The following is a 26873-nucleotide window of genomic DNA, read 5'->3' as shown; positions in this document are numbered from 1 at the left end:
TATGAATATTTCAGCCAAATTAGGGTTTGGGTTACATCTTATCAAGTAAAATATCTCTTTAGATAATGTGACCTTGGATTTGAATCTTGCAATCATAACATAAGAATATATATTTGAATCTTGCAATCATAACATAAGAATATATATATTCTTATGTTATGATTGCAAGATTCAAATCCAAGATCACATTATCTAAAGAGATATTTTACTTGATAAGATGTAACCCAAACCCTAATTTGTTGCAATTGTGATTCTAGGGCAAATTCTAGGGTAAATCTGAAAGGGGAAATTACACTTAGAAAAAAAGCATCCTGACAAATTAGAGGTGGCTCAATCTTATGTCTCATTTTTATGGACTCGTACCTAAGATAGAGACACCATGGAAGAAATAAGTTTGGGGTGATAAAAATGATCATATCATAGGATTGATTGGTACATCCATTGGTGCTAGCATTTTTTGGAGACACTTACCATCAAATCTCAAAGATTAGGTGACCATGAACACTTTGAACCACAATTTGGTAGATCTATAGAGATCAACATAATCTTGCATTCATTAGATTGCCCAAGTCTAGATGATGATGATGATTAGAGGAGCTTCAATATAGTGCAATGCTTGAGCATCTTGATGATCAATAAACCTCTCTTGTTGCTTCATCTCTTCCAATTGAGATCACAAATCCATATTTTGTTGCTTCATCAAAATTCAAAGATGCTTCTTCGAGAGCTTCCAAAGATTCTTTGCAACATGTGAATCATAGTCTTTTAGATTCATCTTTGTGGTATGATTACTTGACAAGAATTGCAGACTCAATTGTGTAGCCTCCCATTTCAGATTTGGAGGACAAATCTGAAACTTATCTCCCCTCTTTGATGATAGCCTCATCATAGTTGTCTCATCATCTTTGTCTTTGGTTCTTGTTCAACATCAGCTACCACTTGATCCTAGTTTGTCAACTTCACTACCAATTGGGCATGTACCTGATTTGATTGTGGCATCACCATCTTCCATGGACATGGCAACACATGAGCAAATTTCAAATTCCAAAGGCACAATTTTCATACATTTCGATTCTTCTTCCTACTAATTCCTACCCAAAATGGAATCATTCCTACATCTATACTTGATTTTGTTTCTTCCCAAAGGTAGAAATATTGTTTGTAGGCATTGGATCATCTTTTCTCTTCAAGCATTGTTCATTTCTACAAGAAATTACATATTATGGAGGGCTACATAGTCTCTATCTTTCCCTCTTCTTGGGGGGCTATTGATTGTATAAATGCAATGGATCTCATCCTATGGGGTCAAAAGTTCCCCATCCATCACTTGCTTGTATTTGTCTGCATCTTTTCTCTCTTTTAGAGAGGTTTTTGTCCCACTAGGTTTCCTCTTTTTCTTCGTTTGTGAGAGATCACATTTGTTCATTGGTGCCTGACATGGCCTATGAGCCAAGTCCCATCATTAACATCTTTGCATTTTGTTTACATTCTCCTTAAGTTGCACTTAAGGTGGGGTGCTAGTGTGAACAAGGGCATTGTCTGTCCAATTTCCCCTTTGTAGTATGAACAAGGCACATTATCTAGCTAGTTAATAGTTAGGTCCTATTGACACATGTTAAGATGTTAATATTACTTACAAAGTTATGAATCTTTCTAGAATTCTCTAGTAGATATGTGATCTTATTCTGAAGTTGTCACATGACATAGGACTAAGACACTTGGCATCATCCTAGTTAGTCTTACCTCTCAACCTTGCCTATATAAGCAAGGAATCATATGTATATTTTCATCTTTGGTCTAATGCATCTTTGATATTTACAATTGCATTGTCCACAACTAAAGCAAAGTATATGGCTGCTATGCATGTCTCTAAAGAGACAGTATGGTTACAAAGTCTTGATAATGGTATAGGTTTTGAATGTAGGACTGTGAAGATCGAGTGTGATAAACAAAGTGCTATTTGTTTGGCTGAAATTCCCATGTATCATGCTCGCACTAAGCATGTTGATGTTCAATATCACTTTGAGTGAGAAATGGTTGAGAATGGTAATGTCTTGATTGAAAAGGTCGACACTCTAGCTAATATTGCAGATTCTCTTACAAAGCCAATAACCACAAATAAGTTCTCTTGGTGCGTGTTGTGAAATATTCACACATCGCCCCATCGCAAATGGGGACCCCTACTTTTTTGCTTTCTGGGGTTTGCTTTCTAGGCTTTTAGGGTTTGTTTGTTAGCCTTTGCATGCTAAGTGTTGCCAGAGGGATCACTAGGATGGCAAGCTCTGCTTGAGCCAGGGTGAGTCCACGTGACCCCAGAATTAGGGTTTCTTTGAGAGTCTTCTTTAGGGCCTGGTTTTGCTCTTGTTGCTAATTGTGTCTTGCTCGGTGAGTGAGTATCATCCTTGAAGGTCTGAGCTAGGTCAAGTTGGTGAGTGATGAAGTCTGGAATGTCATCCTGATCTTCAAATGCCCTGAAATTTGGCTAAGTCTGGAATGTCTTCCTGATCCTGAAATTTGACTAAGTCTGGAAAACTGAAGAATCCTCCAAAAACTAGATTTTGCATTATAACTCCTGGAGGTTCGAAACCACTCTCAAACATCCTGACAATATATATGGAATATAACTTAAAGTATAAGAAATTATACTTAAATGTTATATTCCATACATGAATCCTAGCTAAGTCTGGAATGTCTTCCTGATCCTGAAATTTGACTAAGTCTGGAAAACTGAAGAATCCTCCAAAAACTAGATTTTGCATTATAACTCCTAGAGGTTCGAAACCACTCTCAAACATCCTGACAATATATATGGAATATAACTTAAAGTATAAGAAATTATACTTAAATGTTATATTCCATACATGAATCCTGACGGAGAGACCAAAATGTCAAATTTCGCTCCTGACCCTTCCAAAGGGTCCAGAGCGAAATTCCCCATAAGACATTCTACATTGCCCAAAGTCATGAACTAGCTCATTCCCAAGCATTTGTGAAGGCAAAACACTTATTTGGAGTGAAAAAATGTGAAAATGAAATTAGGATTTGAGCCCAAGGATGATTTTCGCTCCTAACCCCTCCAAAGGGTCCAGAGCGAAAATCCTTATAAACCTCATTTTCTCCCTTGTTTAGACCAACATTCTAGTTTTGGAGTAGAGCGAAAATCCTTGTAAACCTCATTTTCTTCCTTGGTTTGGTTAACTTTTGGTGTTCTTGCCTTGAAAGGTGGTTGGACGCATGAAAAAAATGAAGATTTTTTGCCTAAAGGATGAATTTCGCTCCTGACCCTTCCAAAGGGTCCAAAGCGAAATCCTTATTTTGACCCTCTATTTTACCTTGAGCACTAGAAGGACCTTGTTTTGAGCTTATTTGGTGGTGGATTGCCTTGATTATGGTGAAAGGAAGTCAAATTGATCAAGTTTGAAGGAGAATGAGATGAAAGAAAGTGAGAAACTAGCCAAGAGTAGGGATTTCACTCCTGACCCTTCCAAAGGGTCCAGAGCGAAAATCCCCTCAAAACTCAATTTCTCACTTGTCAAGACCAAATTCCTAGTTTCTAAGGCATGTATGGAAGTGTTTGACATGTTTTTGCCTAAGGGAATGACTAGAGGTGGAGGAAATGGAGGATTTTAGCCTAAAAATTGAATTTCGCTCCTGACCCTTCCAAAGGGTCTAGAGCGAAATTCTTGAAAACACTCATTTTCCCCTTAGACAAGATCAGGACCTTGGTGGAGATGCAAGAAGAATGGTCTTTGTTTGCCTCCCAAGGAAGATTAGAGTTGAAAAAATGAACAATCAAGCCTAAGACATGATTTTCGCTCCTGACCCTTCCAAAGGGTCCAGAGCGAAAATCTCAATAAACCTCATTTTCTTCCTTGTTTGATCAAATTTTTAATATCCAAGGCATGTTGAAGGGAAGAATGGACATGTTTTGCCTTTAGGAATGTTTGAAAGCGATGAAAGGTGAAGATTTTGTCCTAGAAAAGGAAATTCGCTCCTGACCCTTCCAAAGGGTCCAGAGCGAAATTCCACTAATCCACCTTTTCCTTTCATTTTGTGTCAAGCTAAGCATGGAAAAGATGAATAGAGCTTAGAAGGATCCCTAGACATGCCTTGGAGTTGATTTTTTGCCATCAACAATGAGTCCTGTCCTTGGCCATGGTCTTGAGCGAATTTCTCCTTCCAGGCCTTCTTGGGGGTCAAACAAGTGCTGTCTTCATGAGGAAGGAGTCCAAAGGTGAGAATCATGGCATAGCAAGGGAAGAAGGAGATGGAATTGTGTCCTAATCTTAAATTTCACTCCTGACCCTTCCAGAGGGTCCAGAGCAAAATTCCCCAAAACCACCCTTTTTCTCAATTTTATGCTAAGTCAAGTGTGGGTCAAAATGGGGTAAGATAGGAGAAGTCCTTGAGAAAAACTTTGAGTTGCTAGTGATCCGTGAACATGAAGGAATTGAGCCAAACCAAGAATTTCGCTCCTGACCCTTCCAAAGGGTCTAGAGCGAAATTCCTAGGATCACCTATTTTCCTTGCAAATCAAGTTAAGTTTTTTGGTTTTTGTGGCCTAGATAGGAGTGAGGCGATGTATCCTTGGTCTTGGAGGTGGATTGAAGTTGAGAGAATGAGAAAATAAGCTCAAATCATGAATTTCACTCCTGACCCTTCCAAAGGGTCCAGAGCGAAATTCCTAAAAAACCACCTATCCCTTTCATATTTGTGCCAAGCCAGGCCTAGACCAAGGTGATAGAAGCCCTTGAGATTGCCCTTGAATGGATTGTTGTCTCCAAAAATGATGATTTTGGGCTAGAGGAAGAAGTTCGCTCTTGACCCTTCCGAAGGGTCTAGGGCGAAATCCTTTATAGGTCCTGTCCCTGGCCATGATTTCTAGCGGAATTCTCTTTTCTGGTCATTTTGAAGTCAAACAAAATGTTGCAAACATGGGAGAAGGATCCAAGGATAAGAGTCCAAGTATAGAAAGTGAAAAAGATAGACCTTGGTGAAGGAAAACAAGCAAATCATGAATTTTGCTCCTGACCCTTCCAAAGGGTCCAGGGCGAAATTCACCAAATGTCCTTTTTCTTCCAAATTTGTGCTAGACCAAGACAATGATCAAGGTAGATTGGGCTTAAAGATTGCCACAAGCATGTCTTAGAAGGGGTTGTGAGTGAAAGAAGCAAGTGTTTTGTCCATGATCAAGAAATTCGCTCCTGACCCTTCCAAAAGGTCCAGGGCAAAATTCTCAATTTCACCTAACTTGCTCATGATAAAGGTCAAAGCATGGATCCCTAGGCTTTGGAGGAAGGAAAGCTATCATATGTTTGCCTTGGGAGGAATTTTGGGGTAAACAAGTGATAGAATTATCTTGGAATGCAAAATTTGCTCTTGACCCTTCCAAAGGGTCCAGGGCGAAATTCTTATAGGGCCTGTCCCTGGGAAGGATTTTGAGCGAACTTCATTTTAAAGTCTTCTTGTTGATGATTTAAGGTGAAAATGCTTTGTTGAAATGAATATGTCATATGTACTTAATCACCTTTTGGTTTATTTTGCAGATGGAGAAAACCAGTTCAGCATCATCAAGGACGACCTCTTCTAGTCCAGCATCATCAAGGACGACCACTTCCAGTCCATCATCGTCAAGGACGTTCCACGGGCAAAAGGGAAGACTCAAGGTGCTTTGAAGCATTGGAAGACTAGGAGTGTTCACGAAGTTCAAATTAGCCTCAAGACCTCATTCTACCACAAGATGACAAAGAAAGGCATTGCCAGCACTTCAAGGAAGAGTACACCATCCATCCAGCACGTCAAAGACAAAGGAGAATCAAATAAGGTCAGTGCAAGGGTCCGTTGAAGAAACAGATAGTTTCAGAAGAGTTAATTAAAGTTAGCTTCTCAGCATCATCAAATTCAACATCAACCAAGTTACAAGTGTCAGACAAGGTGGCATCCCAGTCATCATTCCTCCAATTGGATTGGTCCACCTCAGCGTGTCCAGATTCAATGTACTTGACTCATCGGGGATGGCACAAACTTCGAGGCACCTACCCCTGCTTCCTATTGGTCCTCACCCTTGGAATGTAATTTTCTAATTGGCTAAGGAAGTTTGTTGTAAAAAACCCTAATTAGGGTTTCTATCTTGCAATCCTAGCCATTGATTCTAAATCAATCAGAGTCGTCTATTTGTAAAGGGTTTCTCTATATAAGCCCTAGCTCCTCATTTGTAAAGGTTAGTAGCTAATTAATAGTTAATAGTTGGTTAATAAAGAATAGATAGTAGTGAATAGTTGGTTAATAAAGAATAGATAGTAGTGAATAGTTAGAGAGTAAGAAATAGTTAGAGTAGAATAGAAAGAGAAGGCAAAGATTGTTGCCAAGATGTTGTTGTAAAGGACTTGTAAACTTCATTGAAGAAATGGTGAATTCTATGGGTCGATTCAACAATTTGCATGGTCTCTATATTTCTCAAATTTGATTTCATGTTATTAGATGAGTGGAAGAAATGTGTATGATCAATGGTGAAATTTGTATATCCATACTACTAGCAGTATGTTGATTGCGGACTTGCCTTGTGTAGTCAATTGGAATCATGCAGCTTAAGCTTAACTTCAATTGTCGCTTCTTCATTGATATGCATCAACCTGATGGTGTCCATGCTTGTAGCGGTGATCTGAACATCATAGTGTTTTCCTCAGAAGATCGCACTAACCTTGTGGAGATGGTCCTGGGATGTCAAAGAAAGACTTAGTTAGAATTTCATCAAAGGTCATTCATTGCTCCTACATTCTTAGTGTTAGAATTAGATCCTTCCCTCGCCCTTATCCTTTTTTTCCTTTTTCAAAATCTAGGCCCAGTAAAATCTCACATTCCAGCAATATCCAAAGCAAATCAAACACTCAGGTAGTCAAATGTAAGTCCCCTTCTGATTCCAGCAAAATCACATCATACCACAAAGAGCTTATCCACATGTAGAGAACCTACATACAAGAACCTTGGAGTTACCTCAATTGATCCTTCGGCAAGATCTTCAGCAGTTGGGAACTTTGTTCAAGAGAGGATAACGCACCTTTAGGTATTTTATTCTATGTTCGCATGTGTACAAAAAACACATCAACAGTGCGGAAAGGCCATAGGCCTTGATCACTATACTTGATTTTGTTTATTCATGTCTCTTAGATGTAATTCAATGTATAATGTTAAGTGAGAGAATGTTAGGATAGGTGACATTAACTATGCATTGCTATGTCATTCATATGTCTCCATGTCCTTGGAAAGTGTTTTAGGGGACAAGAAGAAAAACATTTAACATTTGTATTTATGACAAATTGTAATTGCATCTTAAAGAGGTGAAACATGTGCGATGACGGTTACAAGTCAAAATGAGATAAGATACCTCCTAGACATCTAGTTTTGGGAATGTGAAGAGTAGTGAGTTGGGTGCCCAAGATTAGAAGGTGAAAGGTTGTCCATTGCGTGCTTTGAAGAGTGTAATAATGGAGTTATGGAGCATCTAGGAAGCTAAAGAGTTGAGTGGCTATGGGTTAGGTGCCCATGATGGAGCCATGTGAATTATATTATTTTATTATCATGTTTCTTGGTTGTTCACTATCTTAGGTGTAGGTTTTTGCAAGTGATTGTTTCAAGACACCACAATGGTTTTCCCTCTCATGAGTTTCTATAAATTGGAGCCATATGATGGTAGTGTGATGTCGAGTTCTTGCAGGTAACAGGGTGCTGCCAAGTTGATCAGAGGATAGTAGCAAAGTACATTATTGTACATCTCTTCATTGAAGATCAATAATATGCTTGCCCTCTTTCTAGTGTGGAATTTTTCCCAAAAGGATTTCTTCACATAAATTTAGTGTCTCTTATGGTTTTCTGTTCTTTATATGAAAGTTAAATATGTAATCACATAATCTCAATTTAGTAATCTTATCTTCAGATTTGCAATCACTTGCATAAGTTGATCTTGGAGCTTTACTTCACCATGTTTTTAACAGATCCTACATAACCCAGAAGGAATGATTGTTAAATTTAGGTTTGTTCTGAATTTGCGCGTATGTTGGTTAGTTGTTTGTCTTTTTTGCTGGCATCTAAAGACCTTGTGCAGCTAAAATGACAAAAGATCCGGCACCAATGCTGGGTAATTGGGCTTGGCAATTATAAATTTGGACCATTTCTAGATTTGTTTTTGAGCCACATGGGCAAGATTGTAATGCCTTCCTTGCTACTAATAATTGGGACATGGTATTGAGGTGGGGTTCACCTCACCTATACCTATTGGAACTCCTTACTGTTGGGACTCTCCTAGGATCTCTTTTTGGGTATTGACTTGTTTTGACCTTTTCACACATCGCCCCATTGCAAATGGGGACCCCCTCATTTTTTTTCTTTTTAGGTTTCGCCTTAGCGTTGCAACTGCTAATCACCAGGCTTTTTACAATGAGGAGTTAGAGTTTTTTTTGAGAAATCATCCTAGTCAAATAGGGAATTCATGCTCAAAACAATGTCTGACATCATCAAGCTCAAAAGGCCCAAAGCACGAAAAACGCAATTTCTTAGGGTCAATTCTGCACCTTCCTATTTTTTGGGGATTCTGTTTTTTCTACTTTTTTCAATTTTTTTATTTTTGGTACTTTGGGACCAATCTGGGAAGCATCTTTTGGCCTGATTTTTGCTTTTTTGCGTTTTGCTTTTTTTGCTTTTTTGAAAGTTGACCTAGGATTAGGTCCCTCGGGTCATGGCATCAACGTCCCTATCTTCGAAATCAAAAATTTGTGTTTTCAAGTGTAAAAACTAAGTTACCGGTTCCGGTTCGGATTCGGGTTCGGATTCGGGTACGGGTTCGCGGATTCGGCAAAAAAAAAAAAAATTTGGGTACGGGTACGGGTTCGTCCGTACATATATATATATATATTTTAATTTTTTTTAATATATATATATATATATATGTTCAAACTTCAAACATCAAAATTATATATGTTCACAGTTCAAACATACAAATATGAAACATCAAACATACAATGTAACTTTCCCATACAATGATACATAGATGATAACAGATAAATCATAAATCAATAAATCATAAATCCATAATTGCCAATGCCAATAAATATTCTGATATTGATATATCATAAATCATAAATGTAATATCATATTCATAATTTGCAAAAAAGATAATATTCAAGTTTCAAGTTTCAAAATGTGAAAATGTCATGACACAATAAAGTATAAAGTTAAACATGCAAATTACAAGCCATATATGGGATTTAAATTCCATATTCATCTTCATCTGAAGCATCCAACCCAAGCTCATGGTCATCAAGTGGTTCAAATTCAGCATCAATTGAACCAATATCAAATGGAATGCCACTCCCACTAGCTATGTCTCTCTCAAATTCCATAACCGCCTCGTCTATAGAGACTTGGCAAAGTTGTGCAACTATAGCATCTAAATCAGCACACTCAGGGGCTAGATCCCAATTCCTTGTTACACCCTCACTATATTCAGGGTCCTTATGTGACAACAAACGAAGGTTGGAGTGTACGTAGACCAAATCCTCAGCTTTCTTTGCACCCAAACGATTACGTTTGACTGAGTGGATGAAGGAGTATGTACTCCAATTCCGCTCAGCTGAAGAAGAACTTGCAACCTGTTAAAAGTTAAAACATAATTAGAAATTTACAAATTAAAATTATAAAATAAAAAAATGATAGCATCAAATGGAATTGGAAAACTATAAAAATAAAAAATAAAAAGATACATACTTGGGAGTTAAGTTTAATTGCAAGAGGCTGCAAGTAAATGGAGCCTTGACCATGTACATACCACCACTCATCAGCATCCATCCCATATCTAGCATTAAGAGCTACAACATCATGATTTTTTGCAGATACAAATTGGCCAAACTCCCTCATGACAATATTTCTTGTCTCCTCATCTTGATATATCTTTTTAAAGGCAGCCCTATAGCCAGAAGCAACCTCTGCATCTCTATATGGTGGCACCCTCCTTGGTGTTGCAAGCATCTCTGCACTATAAAATTTTGGCGTCAAAGCAAATGCTAAGAGATGTAAGGGGGTGGTCATCTTGTTCCAACGGTCAACAACAATTTTCTGCACAACTTTGAAAAATGTTTCCGTTGGGTCATTTTCTTTTCTATTTATTACTTCTTTTATTTTTTCCACCATGCAATCCATGCCATCATAAATCTCGCCCAAACATGGGCGATCAGTATCAGCATACCTGATCATGCTCATGATGGGCTCAGTGAAATTCAAAACATATTCCACATCATCCCACCATTTCTCACTAAGGATCAATGCTCTTACTTTTAGAGCTCTTTCTGTGTGGGACTGCTTCCATACACTCCACAAGCTGTTGATGACCATAGAACTCAAGGCATCTCGCACCTTCAGAAGTCGTCTTAAGACGAGCGTGTGAGATGCAAATCGTGTTTCAGCAACCTAACATGACATAACAAAATACACAACATATATCAAATGCAAGTCTATAAAAAATACAAATTTAAAACTAAAAAATTATAAAATAAAATTTAAAATTAGTAATTATAAATTACCTTCAACAACTCCAACTTGGAGAAGGTCCTGAAAATGGCTTGTGACATATGATGATTAGTCACAAACATTTGAATCTCCTCGCCCTCCGCATATAGTTTTTTCACCCAATCAATTTGTGTGCCAAGCTTTTGCATGATTAAATTGAGTGAGTGTACTGCGCATGGTGTCCAAAAGATGTGACCATATGTAGCCTCCACTATAGTCCCTGCTGCTCTACAATTTTTAGCATTGTCAGTTACAACTTGGACAACATTTTGAGGCCCCACCATGTCAATGCATTCTATCAAGATATTGGCAATGAAACTTGCATCTTTCACTTGCCCCTCACAATCCACTGCTTTCAAAAACATTGCCCCTTTAGGACACACTGCTATAACATTGATCAATGGCCTATTTTTACAATCTTTCCATCCATCAGAAACAATGGTCACACCTGTTTCCTGCCATGTATCTTTGATGACCTTCAACTGTAACTCTATGGATGCTTTCTCCTTTGCCAATAAGGTAGTTCTCACCTTTTCATACCCTGGACAAACATAATCAGAAGGTGTATTGCAAAGAGTATGCACCATGTCCCGAAAGTAAGGTGATCTAACAAGGTTGAAAGGAAGCCCATTGCCATAAAGGCAACGTGCAATTTTGGAATCTGCAATCTCTCTCAGTTCATTTTTGAAGGCAAAATCCAATGGGCCTCTTTTCCGTGAAGCCACAACATTCTGATTCTCTACTGCATCAACTGGTGGGTTTTGCATGAAAGGATGTGAACCAGCTGGTCTTGTGGAGCCCATGCTACTAGAAGGCCTCTTAGACATTGAGCTTTGATGGACAAGAGGATGATCAGTCTTTGCTTTGCCACTTCTCCTATCAGCTTCCTCTTGTTCTCTAATATATCCCAAAACTAGAGCTTTTGGCAGCCCCTTGCCATCTGATCCCTTACAAAATTTTATTCCACGCCCAGGGATGAAACAAAGGTGGCCTTTCACTCGATAGTATGAGCTGGTATACTCAGTGCCACAATGGTTGCATTGCCAAACAAAACCCCCACCACCAGACACTGGCTTGATCATTGTTGTATAATGCCAAAGTGGTGAATCTTGATCAATTTTAAAGGGGGTATTTTCATTTCGGACATTTGCAACTGAACTAGAGCTTGCACTTGCACTTCCAGTTCCAGCCATTATGTATGATTATATGAATAGTGCACCTAAAATGAAAAGAGAATGCACAACATTATTGAAAAAAATTATTAAAATTTTGGTATTATAACCCCATACTATGCATACAAAGTGTAAAAAAATATACAAGACTTCTTTAAAAAAAATAAAAAAAACTTTAAAAAACTTTAAAAAAAAATTTAAAAATTTGAAAAAAACTTGGAAAAATTCTTGAAAACTTGAAAAAAGTTCAGATTCACTTACCTTTAATGGCTAAATCTTTCTTCTCCAGTGATTCCTATGCCTTTGATGCGTGTCTCACACCTTCGTAGTCGTCACCTTCGAAGAAAAATAAAAAAACTAAGAACCCTGATTGTAGAGAAAAAATCTTCAAAAATGCAAGTAGAATAGGTTGAATGCATGTTTTGATGCATGAAATGCATTATAGAGGGGCGGATTAGGGTTTAGATGTATTTAAAAGATTAAAAATATTGTTTTTTTATTGTTTTTAAATGCTTTCTAACCCGTGGGCCCCGTTTTTGGGAACCCACGGGCTTGGGTTCACCCGGGTCCTCCTGGGTTCACCCGGGTCCTCCTGGGTTCGCCCTGGGTCCCCCCCGGGTCCTGCCCAGGCGGCTGGGTTCCCTGTGGGTCCTGCCATGCAGGACCCACAGGGAACCCAGCCGCCTGGGCAGGACCCGGGGGGGACCCAAGGCGAACCGGACCAGGACCAGGACCGGGCACGGACCAGGACCAGGACCCAGGCAAAAAAGGGGAGAACCGGTATCACAGTGTAAAAAGCAAGGTGAAATCTCCGGACGAGGTTTTGTTCCAGATGATCCAAATAAGCATGCATGGTTGAGCAAGAAAGTCTACGGAGATGGCAATAGAAGAAATGCATATTGTCCTGCCAACCTTGAAGTCCGCCCTCACAACAATGTTCTAACAGCTACAAGGAACATGGCAAAGGAGCTGCCAAGTCCGCCCTCCACTTGGCATGTAGGCTGCAAAGTTTGCCCAGCACTTTGATGACAAAATAGCTACCCAAGGGCAAAGTCCACCAAGGAAGGAAGCAAGAGGAGATGGCAGATCATGTGCCAAGTCTGCCTATGCATGAAAAACAATGTCCAAAACAACATCAAAGTCTGCCCTCCAAAGTGAAGAATGTCTTGTGCCAAGTAAAGTCCGCCCAGTGTAGGATATGGCATAGGGTTGGTAAAGTTCTCCCTAGACACTTAGAACATGGCATAAAGTTAAAGAAGTCTGCCACAAAGATGGCTTGCTGATAATAAGGTCCGCCATGCACAATGGCCTAACAATGTTGAAGTCCGCCCAAAATGGAGTGCACAGTATGTCTTATTAAACATCAAATCCATCCAAGGTTAACTTAAAGTATCCAAGGCCACACACAATCTGTCATGTCAAGATGCAAGAGGACATGGTGAGGACATGGCGAGTGAAGTGCAAAGTCCGCCCAGCTATGTAAGAAGGTGGCAAGACATCTACGAAGTTCACCCTACACATGGCAAGACAACCTCAAAGTCCACCCAAGCAATGAGCAAGTGCTTGGCTTGCAAATGATGAAGTCTGCCAAGGATTGTCCAAGCAGCAGCCAAGTCTGCCAAGAGAAGTTAGCAAGATGTCTTGCCAAGCATGAAGTCCGCCCAAGTTTGGCTGGCCAAGCTCAAACTTGGCCCAGCACATAGAAGAATTGCATGCAAGGGTAGAAGTCCACCCAAGGCTAGTATAACATGAACATGTGCCAACTCCACCACGATAAGTAAGAAAATGGCTTGCAAATTATGAGGTTCGCCTAGATCAAATTGGCATAATGATGTGCCAAGTCTGCCAAGAACATGAGAAAGTATCTTGACACATGGATAAATTCTGCCATTAACGAAGGGATGATCAAGTTTGAAAGGGTTGAGGGAAAATTTCACTCAACACTTAGAACTATTTTTCAGAGATTTATCCAACACTTAGAGAAATTTCTTAAAACAAATGAATTTCTAAAGATTCTTTGCCAACACATTCATCTGCATGGCCAAGATGAAGGCAAGAAAATGGCCAAGTGTGGAGTTTTCCACAACAAATGAGTCAAAATTTGACTAATTGTTGGAAAGGAAATAAGAAAAATGAAGAGGAATAAAGAGGAAAAGTAAGGAGAAAATGAATAAAATCCTTGTCCAAGGGTGGAGTTTGTCCTACTTAGCACAAGCCAAATTCAAAATTGAAGGCAAATCCACAGGCAAAGTTCGTTCGAGCATAGAGATGGCCAAAATCCTGGCTAGGTGTTGGAGGGTTCGCATGAAGGTGTCACAAAATGAAATTGAATAGCCAAAATTTGGTTAAGTATGGAAAATACTTCACAGAGAAAATTCCAATTTCCTCCATTGTGGTGAAGGTATAGAGGAATTCTTCTCCAAATTCAGGGCACTTGAAAGAATTTCAAGGCATCAAGAAAGAAAATTCTTCAGACTTGGCGAAAATATAGAAAGAAATTCTAGACTTCTTAACCTATTGAAGCAATCAGGGCAACTTCTTGAAGGATTTCATCTAATGAGGAATTAAAGACAAGCTCCCAATCAAAAGCAGATGGTGACAAAGAGGAGTAATCAAAATAAATTTCCATACTTAGACAATTTCTTGACACAAATTGGAGAATTCAAGGAGGACATCCAACACGCTGAGGTGGTGCCTCGCCATCTTCCAACCAATCAGATTGTTCCAAGTCAACATGTCCAGGTTCAATGAACCTGACTTATCCACGAAGGCTTCTAGAAGGCACATTCCACAATGCAACAACCTTCTATTTTATTATTGGTTTTTATTTAGCAAGGACAAGCGTCCCAAAATGTAATTTTCTTGTTGGTCGAGAGGTAGTTAGTTGTAACAAACCCTAATTAGGGTTTTATTTTGTAATCTCAGCAATTACTTTGAGATCAATCTTGGCCATTGAATTGTAATTGGGAAGCCTATAAATTGAGCTCGTCCCTCATTTGTAAAACATGGGAGCATGTTGCAAAACATATTGAAATAAGTAAATTGTTGTTTACAACTGCCAAAGTAATAAGTAATGCAATGTTCAAATTGATGGTGATTACTTATCTTATTTTGGAGTTTGAATGGTTCTTATCCCTCATCATAGTTTAGATTTTATTTCATGTATGTTAGACAAATGCAAGATCTGATAAGTATTGATTTATGGTGAATCTTCCGCTCATACTTTTGATGAGAAAATGATTTGTGTTCATTGTGTAAAGTTAATTTGAGCTTACTTTGTGGTTGCTTAACTTCTATCTGGATAAATATTGTTCAATTTGATGGTAGTTATTCATGACGTGAAAATCATAAGCACATCCCTTGAAGATTGCACCCACTTTGTGTAGTTGTTCTAGCATGGTGATGCAAAGCGTGGTTATTAGATTCACCGAGTCAATATCGTCTCTTGAATTATTAGGAATAGACTAAAACTTCTAAACCCTTATCTCCTTTTCAGTTTTCTTGAAGTCGATGATCCAAGAGCCAAACGATAGAGCTTCATTGTCTAGACCTTCATTGTGAATTGAACAAGCCAAGCGTAAGCCCCCTTGTATTTCAGCATATATAACCAAGGAAGCTATCCAACATAAAGTCACCAATTCGCACATATAAACCTCAGAGTCGCTGTGTGGTCTTTCTTGCAATCTTGGCACACGTAGTGATTTTGCTCAAGAGAGGGTAGAGTGTCCTTGACATTTTATTCTAATGTTCGGTGAATGATAAAACGTACACCAACATGACTTTATCCTAATCCCCTGCTGGACATGAGGACAGAGATGTTAACTGCTAGACAGTAACACCTGTCAGGATTCACACATCCATTCACCTTGTCCTATTTTGGCTGGGTTCTGCACAACAATTACAATTGCTGGGCAGCTTATGAAAGATACCTCTGCTGACTTCTTGATAATCTTATTTATCCAGGCGTATCTTTATGCTGACACAGGCCAGATTTCTGTGTGGCAGTTACATCATTCTCCCCTAGCATTTAAACATTATTACTATCACTGGCCTTAAGACCAGTTCCCTGCAGCATTTACATTTTCTGCCATCAGCAGTTACATATTACTGGGCAGTCATTTTGAGCAGACTCAAGGAATTTAATCAACTGTCTGTAACAGGCTCTTTTGTGACATCCATCCCACTCCAGGCTTGGGTTTTAATGTTCATTTCCTCAGGTGGTTTTTTAGACATTCAAAATCTCAATACATATATATAGAAAAGCTGCAACAAACAAATGAGACAAGAAGAGTATAGAGTATATTTGTTGAATATCATCCTCCACATGTAGAAGATGAAAGTAAATTGCATGAGAGCTTGCAGTAGCAAGATACAGAGATATTTCCTTTGGTGGGTTGTGTTGAAAGCCTGTAGTGTTTGTGTATGAGGTACAGAAGAAGGTTGTAAGCCCTTGTCGCTGAACTATGTGCCTGAAAGGCAAGTATGTTATATGACTTTGATTAACAAAGAAGACTGCCGTTGCTTCCATAATGCATGTGTGAGCTGGGTATAAGCTTTTGCCATGTCTGATTTGACTACTGTCTATGTGTGTGTCTGTTGGTGCCAAGATTAGCTACCCTTCACTGGGTTCCTGATCCTGGACTGCATCAACAATTCTAAACATTTCTTGGCCTCTGATTGGCACACCATAAAGAAGAAACATCAACCAAGTGAAAAGGAAATCTGGCAATAAAAATTGAAATTTAATTTATGAATTTAATCAAAATGTTGACTGTTTGTTAAGAACCATTTACTAGATTTATGGTGGCTTCACTATGATACAATAATGAGTATATTTAGCTAATTCTTAGATCTGATGAGAATTGGCGATGACTAGAAGAATAAAACTGGCAAGGGATGTTCACACATAGAAAATGCATGCTGTTAACATTAGAGGACAGAAAATACAAGGCCTGCATGTTTCAAGCATATGCAGAATCATAAATAACAGTTTTAGTTGCTGAGTCAATTAACATTCATTATTATAAGTATACTCAATATACTACTGGCACGAATTATTTCTACAAGTAACTTTTGAAATGTCAAAAACAAAAAACACTGGTACACAGAAATTATTACTCCACCTCCTCAAAACTTTCTGCTGTAGCAGCACACATATAACCAGTACTTCGCCTTGCATCAAATGACTCTGAATTCTCCTTAATCTGCATCAATGAGTGAACATAATGTATTATGAATGACCAGTTCATAGACCTCAAAGTCATCCTGTCAAGATATATAAAAGATCATCATACCCATATCTTCACTACAAGCATTAAACTAAGACCGATGCTGTTGTAGATATTTCCACCAAGAACATCAGCAATCCTCATTGCTTTATCTGGCCATCCTGGCTTTCTAGAACCAGGCAGAGCTTATATGTCTTGAAATTTCACTTTTGCCTTATCCATCAACTCACTTTTAACGAAAGCATATCATATCATCATGAAGTTAATACTTTCAGTATTGTCACACAAACAAACCTCTGTAATTCTTGAAGGGTCTGAATTTACTCCAAAAATTGAAGCAGAATTGTCCACATAGTGACTGGCTCGCAAAATCGTTCCATCCCCTCCAATTGTAATGACTAAGTCAATGTCACTGATTGGTGCCTCTAACTCATCACCCACAACTGTCTTCCACTCAAGTGGTTTCCGACGCAATACATCCTCGCAGAATTTCACAGTCTCTACATGAGTCTTGTGCCTGTCTACTAGATTGCCAACTACCTGTGGTGACAGTAAATATCAAGAAATTTGGTATTGATGTGCATTGAGAGAAAAAGAACTATTTTTAGCAGAGAAGCAAAGACACAAATATTCATTAAAATCTATTTGATATCTAAGGATTGTTGTCAATTAGTGATGTGTGCTTTAATCTTAAAATTGACAGTAAATTAAACAAACGTAAAGAGAATACCATCACTGACTTACTAGGTATGCTTGGGATTGAAATTTATATTGACAAATAGTCCAAACTAAGTCGTAAGATGTCAAGGACATGCAGAATGGATGCTGGAAAGAGCTATTGCAGTTGACAAAACTACCTCTTGAAGCTAGCAAATAGAATGTTGTTATATAATCTTGGATATTCACATGATATAAATAAGCTGAAGAATATGTGTGTTGCCTCGAGATTTGGTATATAGGACCCAGGAATACCTTATGTTAATAAATTTGTAAAGACACAAAATAGAAGCATAAAAATAACAAACCCCAAAATACTACAACAAATAATACTTTCTTTTTACTTTTATTTAATATTTCTTCAAAACAGTACAGAAGCAGATTATGTGATTACACTGAATTTATGTGATTCTGTGATTATGTGATTACACCCAATTTATGTGATACACCTTACTAAACATGCCCACCTATAAAACTAGACACTACTAGCATTTCAGAAGTCAGTTTGAAAGTCAATCTGCCGCTTAAGAAGCCTGATATCCGCACCTGAAGGGTTTTATCTCCAAGCAATAGCTGCTGAAACACAGCATTCAGCCCAGGAAAAAGAAATGATTTTTATTTTATCAAATTTCTAGTGTATCCCTTCTCCTACTCCACTGCATTATAATTCCTCAATTGATGGTAGTTGACTGACAAGTTCCTGCCTTATTTAACTGATCCTAACTGAAAGTAACTTTATTTCCAACAAACTAACCACACACCCTCCTTGTTCCAGTCCACTAGAGTTCTAAATGATTGACAGGTATGGACAGGTGTGAATCCAACACCAAATACAGCCACTCTTACTGAAAGACTAGATCATTAATCGACAGGAAGACACCCAAATGCATGCACCTTATTCCAAACACAAACATTCCTATCTGAAAACTGAAATTAACCACATACTTGGTACTCCTATGCTGTCAAAAGTCAAACCTGGCCATGAATTGAGAAAAGGGGGATGATAAATCCTCGCTTCCTAAATTTGCTTACCCTCAAGCAAGACAAAGCTAGGTGATCTAGGATATTAGCTAACTCTCATTGGTGACAAATAATCTACTAGTGATAACACATCCCCCTCCACTCTCTCATCATCAATATCATCACTCTCCCCACTTTGAATTGTTATCGTAGCTCAAGCTCCCCCTCATCATCAAACTACACTACAATCTAATGCACTTGCCCCTTTCCCAAGTTCCTATGTATTGGGTCCTACTGATACATGCCCAAATCTCATGATCAAACTTGGCGTTGTGGTCAACATGGTGCCCTCCTTTGTGCTCAAGTATCTTCTATGGATCATCTTTTGTATGCTCTCTAATGAGACAATTCCACACATCAACCTATTGCAAATGAGGACCTCCACTTTTTGCTAGTAGTCTTAGTTGTCTTAGCTTAGTCATCTGGCTTGGCAATAATTTTGGCATCTTTAACCTCTTGCTTGTGAGCGGATCCAATGCCTTGTCGTCAAGATATGATCAAGTCAAGCAATCAAGTCCCCCTCTAGACTAGTTCATAGTCTTCTCAGCTCTAAGTGCTCAAGTGATAGGTGAAAATCAAGTGATAGGTGAGAGTCAAGGTAATCATTGGGTGATGCTTCACAATGCAACCTCTAGGTCAAGTCAAGGTGAGACTTAGGATAGATAAGTAGTCAAGTGAGCAAGACACCCTTAGGTCAAGATGAAGAGACAAGAATCAATCAAGCCTAAGTAAATGAAGAAGGGAGAAGTATGAAAAGAATACAAGTTAGTTTTCCTTGGATTTTCGAGAGGAAACTCAAAGATGAAACCCTCACAGTGACTAAGTCAGCCTCAAGAAAGGATGAAAGTTCAAATGTAGTAGTGATTCCATGAGTGCTCAAATCCACAACTTCGGTGCCTTTTGATCAATGTGAGTTAGTGATGATGAGATGCAACATTTATCTTTCAAATCCACACTCAAGGTGAGGTGCTCAACCATTCAATGAATAAGGTGAAGTGATTGGTAAAAGTGATTTTGAACTTAGAATAATTTTGGAGAAGCAATGCAACACCAAGTCAATCGTGTAACAATACTATCTTTCACTTGGTGAAATCGATGGACTTGAGAAATGAAAATGAGTTTTGTCCACCACCTCATGAAATCCACACCCAAGCAAAATCCACGACTTGATGACCTTGAGGTGACAGTGAACAAAGGTTGCACTTAATTGAATTTAGCTTTAGAATCCTCCAAGTTTGCAAGCAAAGGTCTTTGATGATCAACTTGAGAAAGGAATGACAAAATCAACTTGAAGTGGAAGTCATTGGGTCTGTCCATGAGTCACTAAAATCCACAACCTAGCGATGATGACTCCAATTGGTCTTTGAGTGCAAGAAATTCACAGCTGGGAGTCATTAAAGGTGTTGATCGAGTGAACTGCATCATCCTCAAGTGTTGATGAACAATCTTGAACGAGGTGAAGTGAAATGAAGATCAAGCCGAGGTGGAGATCACACTTGCAATGTTTATCCTTGAGTTGCTCAAATCGATGACCTAAAAGGGGTGCTGATGACTTTTGTCCTTAGAGTTGCCAAAATCCATGACTTGTGGAGGTCCAAGGCTTGCAATAATGAATGAGAGTGATGCTATCCTTAAACCTTAATGAACGATAATGAAGATGCCTTGGAGTGAATTGGATGAAGAAACCTCGATGATGAGGGTGAGTGATGATGATCAATCCATGACTTGAGCACATCCATGACTTGCTAAAATCCATGACTCAAGGGTGGATGGCAATGTTGATCCATAAAGTGAAACTCATTCAATCTTTGACTTGAAGAATGAGGATCAACAACATGATGAAGGTGAAATAATTGACTAAGTGTTGGAATGGGCAAGCTTGAATGATGATAATGATGATGACTATCCTCCACTTGCAAGAATCCACGACCCTTCGAAATCGACAAACTAGAGAAATCCACGACTTGGAGGTGGATGTGAGCAAGATTATCCATGAGGTGCTAAAATCCATGACTTAAAGGTAAATTGTCCACAGGTTGAGAGAATCCACGACCTAGTGAAGGTAAGTGCAACATCCATATGTTTGAATAAATAGCAACCAAGTTAAGTGAATCCATGATATGATGAAGTGATCAATGCAATCCACGACTTGGAGGGAGGTAGGTGTTGATGTGTTTTTTATGCACATGCAAACACAGAATAAAATACCCAAAAGTATCTTATCCTCTCTTGAACAAAGTTATTCAAATGTTGAAGATTAACTTAAGGATCACTTGAGACAACTCCAAGGTTCATGAATGTAGGGTCACTACATGTGGATAATCTTTGTTGGTCGTTGTGATTGTTGTTTCATCAAGGGGCATTTTTTCATTACGAAAGATTTCATGAAGTATTTCATGGATGATGTACGGTGAAGTTCCTTCCTAACACTACTGATTTTTTGTTAAAAATATGGCAAAAGATAAGGGTTTAGAGAGGTTCTAAGCTATCCTAAGAATGAATGGATGAAGAACGACACAAGTGAACTCTACTAGTCTTAGCATCGCCATACAAGAACAACTCCACCAAAACTAGTGCAATCTTCTAAGGATATTTAGAGATTTTCAAATCATTACTACGCATTAATACCATTACTTGAATGCATATCAATGATTAAGCAACAATTAAACTTAAGCAATTTCAAAGGTTCCAGTTGTCCACACAAGGCACAGTTACAATCAGCAAGAGGCTAGTGGTATGGATAACGAGTTTCACAATACATCAAGTGCAACATTCCATCATTCAATCTAAATACTTAAACTAATATTAAAGGTTGACTTAAGAAGATAAAGAACCATGCAATAGGCTTCAAAGATTGAATAGAAACACCATAACTTCAATGTTTTATTAATCCAATGGCCAAACAACAACAATTCTTCGAGTCCTTCACTTATCACTCTTGACTTCTAATCAAAATCTCTATTTCTCTATTCACTATTCTAGCACTATTAACTTTTACAAATGAAATGAGTGGAGTTTATATAATACTCTCAAATACAATGAAGGACCGAGATCCAATGGAGATCAAGGGCCAAGAATTTGCTGCCTAAACCCTGATTAGGGTTTGATACAAATGAAACCCTATCTAGATTAACATTATCCTGGAAACGACCAATGAGAAAATAGCATGTGGTGACACAAAATTTGAGGAAACATCTTCCAATGAGAAAATGAGCTGCCAAGTAGGATCATAACAAACTGTCTTCTAGAATCTTGTTTCCTTTCTCACGTTGGCATATTCAATGAATCTGATCACTACACCATCTATCTCTGTTATTGGGATCTCAGGCAGAGACTTCAGTTGTTCCTCCATGTGCTTGACCTCATCGAAAGCTTTGACGATGGCATTATCCCATTCAGATTTGAGTTCTTGAGTTTTGCTTGCTAAAACCACGAACTCAAGCATGTCATTCAATTGATCTTTGGTGATCATTGGTAATAGGATGCCCTATTTTCTATAATTACCCTTGTCAATTTCGTTGTTGGTGTTTCTTCGAACAGTTGGCGATCTTTCAATATAAGTCTGATTTTTCCTCTTGCAGTATATCAATAGTTTTGTTGTTTCCTGGTGCTTTTGTTTCATAATAACTTGCAGGCATTCTTTTTCTCATTTCATGACATATAAACAGCAAGAATTCATTTATCATTTCATAGTATATGATCAACACGAAATTCATATAAATTGTTCCTTCTATCCATGACTAACTTAGACTATTTTGCTCATTTCCTTTTCAAAATATCTCAGTCCAACAGAGTGTACAACTCAGAATTAATCTAACATCACAGCACCTATCAAAGCTCTACACTATTACAAATGACAACAAAAGAACCTGGCGTAGCGCTGCTGTTCGACTGTCAGCTGAGACTTTGCGGATTCTCCCCCACGTCCAATCTGCATTCACCACGTCCCACTCACCTTGCACTTGCTCAGTCGACACCTTGTTTCACTACTCCAGCTACACTTCAATGGAATTTGTCGATCAGTTTGTATGCATGCTCCTTTTGGTAGTGTTGTAGAGATGACTCCAACCTTCAATATCAGCAATAGGGCATACCAATCCCTAGATGCAGCTCTATATTGGCTGACTGGTGCAGCTGTAGCATACTTCCAGCAGCATCTGCAGTGATTTCTTTGGTAGCAAACAGGCCTCCAAATTCCACGTCTATACTGTGAATGACCAGCCAAGCACAACCCATCCAGGTTGGGATAAAGATCTGGCAGATAATGGTGCAGCCACAGCTATCTTGTACGGCCAGTAATTACTATGTATGGCCCAGTAACCTGAAATACATCCTCCCAGCAATAATAGTATGGCCCAGCCAAAAGATCATAGCCACAACAATGTCTCAGTCCAGTGGCAAGTTCTTGTCTCCTTCTCAAATCGTCCTTCAATGCTGAGAATGAAAATATTAACCAGTACCCCTCCAACCCTGTATATTAATCTGAAAGAATTATTTTAAACTTTCCAGACCATATCTTCCAATGGCATAGAAAGTGTTACTAATGAGGGGTAGCGTCCTCAAAAGCCAAGAAATTAACGCTAGAAATAACTCCAGCAATTCCCAAACTCCGCGGTAACTCAAATTCCAAGATATCCTCTACAACAAAAAAAACTCTCATTTATAACACTTTTTGGGCACAAATCCCAATGCACCAAGAATGTGGGATAAATAACTTCTTTTCAAAATACCACTTCTCACTTAAGTGTATAAAGTGAACCTTTAAAATAAAGTGACTTCATACATAAATGTACTTTAATTTAATAGTCACTATTAATTTAAACTCCCTTTTTCCTCTGAAAATGACCCTTTCAATAATATAATAATATTTTGACACTTAAGGTCATTGTTTTATGTGCCCAAGATTTATAACTTTTTGCCCTAGTTCCAACAAGCTATAACACTAAGGTTGGAATTAAATATTTTAATTAAATTTAGGCAACCTTAGTAAAATAATTAAAATAATTCATTAATGCACCAAATTTGTGAAACCTTGCCAGAACACATCGGAATCAAATTTTGATCACACCGGAATGACCCTGATAACGAATAATAGCAAACGAGGTCGATCGGGCGACTTACTAAATCACTTTGAAAAGTGACGTATAACTCCACTCAACCAACTAGGCTCATCGAAAACATCAAATTACCCATCTGAACAAGCTGACGTGAACCCAGAGTGTCAGCTACTAAAGCTTGCTAGACAACCTGAAAAATTGGGGACATTACATCATTCCATCAATCCCATGGAAGATAACTCTTATTCTTTCCTCCAACTCTCTAGCTTCTATAATCGTTCCAGGATCAATCTTCCTCTGCAAAACAATTTGTGCTACTTCCACTATCTTATCATGAATTCGATGCATATCATCTTGAACTTGACTACATCCGTTTCCAATCTCCTCAAAAATGATCTTCTTTGTGCGAAATAGGCTGCTCCATTGTAGAAAGTTGGGTGTAGATCCTTCGCTTCTAATCTTCTCTCTTGATAGGACTTCTCTAGGTGTTTTCCTTATTACTTGAAGTACCAAAATGATGACATCTCTAGCATGAGCAAATGCTTTGAAGGTCTCTATGAGGACATGAGTTCTCCCAAGAACCTTTATGACTATATCTAGTGTCTTCATTATGCCCTTCATGAACTTGCTAACTCTAGTGTATGTATCCTCTATCCATGTATCCATCAACTGTGTCGAATTTCTCATCTTCTCCATATGATCAACTGATTCTAGAGGAAGCAAAGGTGGTGGTGTGGCTGTTGGACTTTGATGTCTTAATGGCTACTGAAATTGCTGGACATAGTTCCTCCATGCACTTATCTCCTTTACTAATCTTCTATTCTTTTCTATTTCAGCCCTCAACATGTCATTAGCTGCTTTCAATGAATCAATTGCATCACCTATAGCTTGCTCAGAAGTGAGTGGACCCAAATCAATAGTCTCCATATCATACTCATCTGCTGTGATCTCACCTTCATACTTCTCAACCCTTGGAGTAGCTATTTGCAACTTCCTTGATCTCGAATCATCTCTAATCACCTTGGACAATTTCGTAGCTTTCCTCTTCTTGGTGACTTCTCGAGTTTGGCTTAGAAGACTCACTATATCATATGTTAGCTCTTCCTCAACTACTATCACTTCTTGAGCTAATCTTTCTTTTAGCCATTCCGGAATAGAGGATTTGCCTTCTTGAATTTGTGCTTCTTCATACATTTGCTGATCTCTAGGTGGTGAGGTAGTCTCATCATTGTCCTCTTCTTCATTTCCCTCAATCTCTTGGGTGTGATGAGTGAGATCTTCCTGTTCCTTTGATAATTTTTCCTTTCCTCTATCATTATGAACTGTGGATTCTGTTGATTCATTAGCCCCTTGACTCAACTCCTTTTCTATCCTCTGTTCTTCATGTCTCTCTTTGATTCAATTCTTCTTCTTGTCTGGAGGAAGGATGACTTGAGTTTGATTTATGTTTCTTCCTTGAGGGCTCTTTTTCTCCACGATCTTCCTTTCTCTTCAAACCTTTTGAGTGAGATGGTTGAGGTGCACTCCCACTTGCGTTTGCTTCATCCTCATCATCTGCTCTTTCTTCTAAGTGGAATGTCAATGCTATATTCTGCTCTTTCAACTTATGGTGTTGTATATCTATCCATATGCAGGTGTACTCTAAAACTGGTTTCATCAACTCTTTCAAGTCATCAACCTCTATGTCAACCCACATGATTTTAATCTCTTTGTCTTCTTTGGCGTAGGCTGCTTGGAGATATTTGCCACTATCTTGAACTTGATTGGCAACATGAAACAACTTGCATTTCCTGATGAAATTGGGAGATAGCCTGGAATACATCTTCTTCACTTCCACATCATTTTGAACATTCATCCAATAGTCTTCCAACTGCCACTGGTGTCCATATTTCTTTCCCAGAACTGCTTTTACATTATCATATGGGTCGAAACAATCTCTAGGCATGAATAACTTGAGTGAATGGAGTGCCAATTCTCTCTCGGCATCTTCTGTTGCATGAATGGATGGGCATACTTCAATGGAATCTCCAAGCGTGATAAGAAAAGAAACACCGGTTCCATGCTTATCCCTATATGCCTTGACATATGCTATCAATTGTCTCACGAGCTCAAGTAACACCACTCTATTCATTGGGTAGCGCAGCAACATGTGGGGAGGAGAAGGACATCCTTGAACTCTGATATATGTGAATTTCGGAAACTGGATGAACCATGCACCATGTTTTTCTACCAATGCTTGTGCTTCTGGAGAGCGTCTTCGCTGTAGTCCACCTCAAAACATCCTCGTGATATGCATAGTAAATGCATCATTCACCCTCCTATAGTGTTGTTTTGGTGGATGCTTAAGCTGTGGATAACAATCATATACCTTAATCTCTCCAGGTCTCCTTCCAACTACACCCGTGTACATAAGTCCTGGATACTCATAATTTCTTGCAATGGAGGCTCATATAAAATGTTCTAGTGCGCATCAACCTCCTTAACTGTAGATCAATTTTGTTGTTGATGAGCCTCGCCCAATTGATTGCATTCTTGCATGGGTAACAGTCTCAATGAAGTAGAACATCCAGTCCCCAAAATATGAAGCCTCGGGTAGATGAAATGTTTCGCTGATTGCTGTCTCCGAGAGATATGCGAGCACTATTCCATCTTTTACCACAATTCTTCTTGAGGTAGAGTCATAATGTTGAGCACATTCCACAAACAGCTCGTAGCATTGCACCGTGGGAGGAAAGCCAGTTGCATTTATGATCCCACTGTCAATCATCTTTTTGGCTGTAGCAGTAGGTTCACTCGTGTATGATGGGTACCAAAACTTCTTGGTGCCGAACTTCCCGAGATTGGTGTCTCCTATTTTGCTCCAATGTGAAGTGATCTTTCTTTCGAATGCACCACTCTTCGAGTCTTCCTTGATGAGTGCTTGACGGGAAATGCTTTTGTTTGGTTTAGGAGCCGCCATCTTTCACCTATGAGAGATATGCAAGTTAGAGTAGTGGTGAAATATTGAAGTAACGAAGCCTATTTACTCAACTATGAAATGAATCTTGCGTCTAAATATGAAATCAATTGCTAAATAAGACTAATTTACTCTTCTAAATGAATTTGGACTGCTCCATAGTGAA

General features: G+C 38.7%; 2 protein-coding genes across 2 annotated transcripts in view; both read right to left on the bottom strand.

Moving 5' to 3' along the window:
- LOC131030645 (NADH kinase) overlaps positions 1–26873 on the bottom strand; it is a 153839-nt gene that overhangs the window by 67460 nt on the left and 59506 nt on the right. The window contains exons 2-3 of the mRNA XM_057961552.2: positions 17252–17497; positions 16853–16933 (exon numbers count right to left, since the gene is read on the bottom strand). Of these exons, the coding sequence (XP_057817535.1) occupies positions 16853–16933; positions 17252–17497 (327 nt within the window). The remainder of the gene's footprint in view (positions 1–16852; positions 16934–17251; positions 17498–26873) is intronic.
- LOC131046861 (uncharacterized) lies at positions 9253–12072 on the bottom strand. The gene is made up of 4 exons (XM_059218519.1): positions 11991–12072; positions 10572–11776; positions 9760–10458; positions 9253–9644 (listed from the first exon to the last, which is right to left on the bottom strand). The coding sequence occupies exons 2-4, from the start codon at positions 11748–11750 to the stop codon at positions 9261–9263; spliced, it is 2262 nt and encodes a 753-aa protein (XP_059074502.1). The 5' UTR covers positions 11751–11776; positions 11991–12072; the 3' UTR covers positions 9253–9260.

Source organism: Cryptomeria japonica, chromosome 3 (genome assembly GCF_030272615.1).
Source record: "Cryptomeria japonica chromosome 3, Sugi_1.0, whole genome shotgun sequence".
Taxonomy (NCBI): Eukaryota; Viridiplantae; Streptophyta; class Pinopsida; order Cupressales; family Cupressaceae; genus Cryptomeria; species Cryptomeria japonica.
Note: the sequence above shows the minus strand (reverse complement) of the source record. Positions and strands in the feature narration are given on the sequence as shown.

Excerpts from the sequence above, each read along its gene's own strand:
- LOC131046861 (XM_059218519.1), bottom strand. The coding sequence starts at position 11,750 with ATGGCTGGAACTGGAAGTGCAAGTGCAAGCTCTAGTTCAGTTGCAAAT. Across the intron at positions 10,459-10,571 it reads CCAAGTTGGAGTTGTTGAAG|GTTGCTGAAACACGATTTGC; the intron begins GTAATTTATAAT and ends ATGTCATGTTAG. Across the intron at positions 9,645-9,759 it reads CAATTAAACTTAACTCCCAA|GTTGCAAGTTCTTCTTCAGC; the intron begins GTATGTATCTTT and ends AACTTTTAACAG.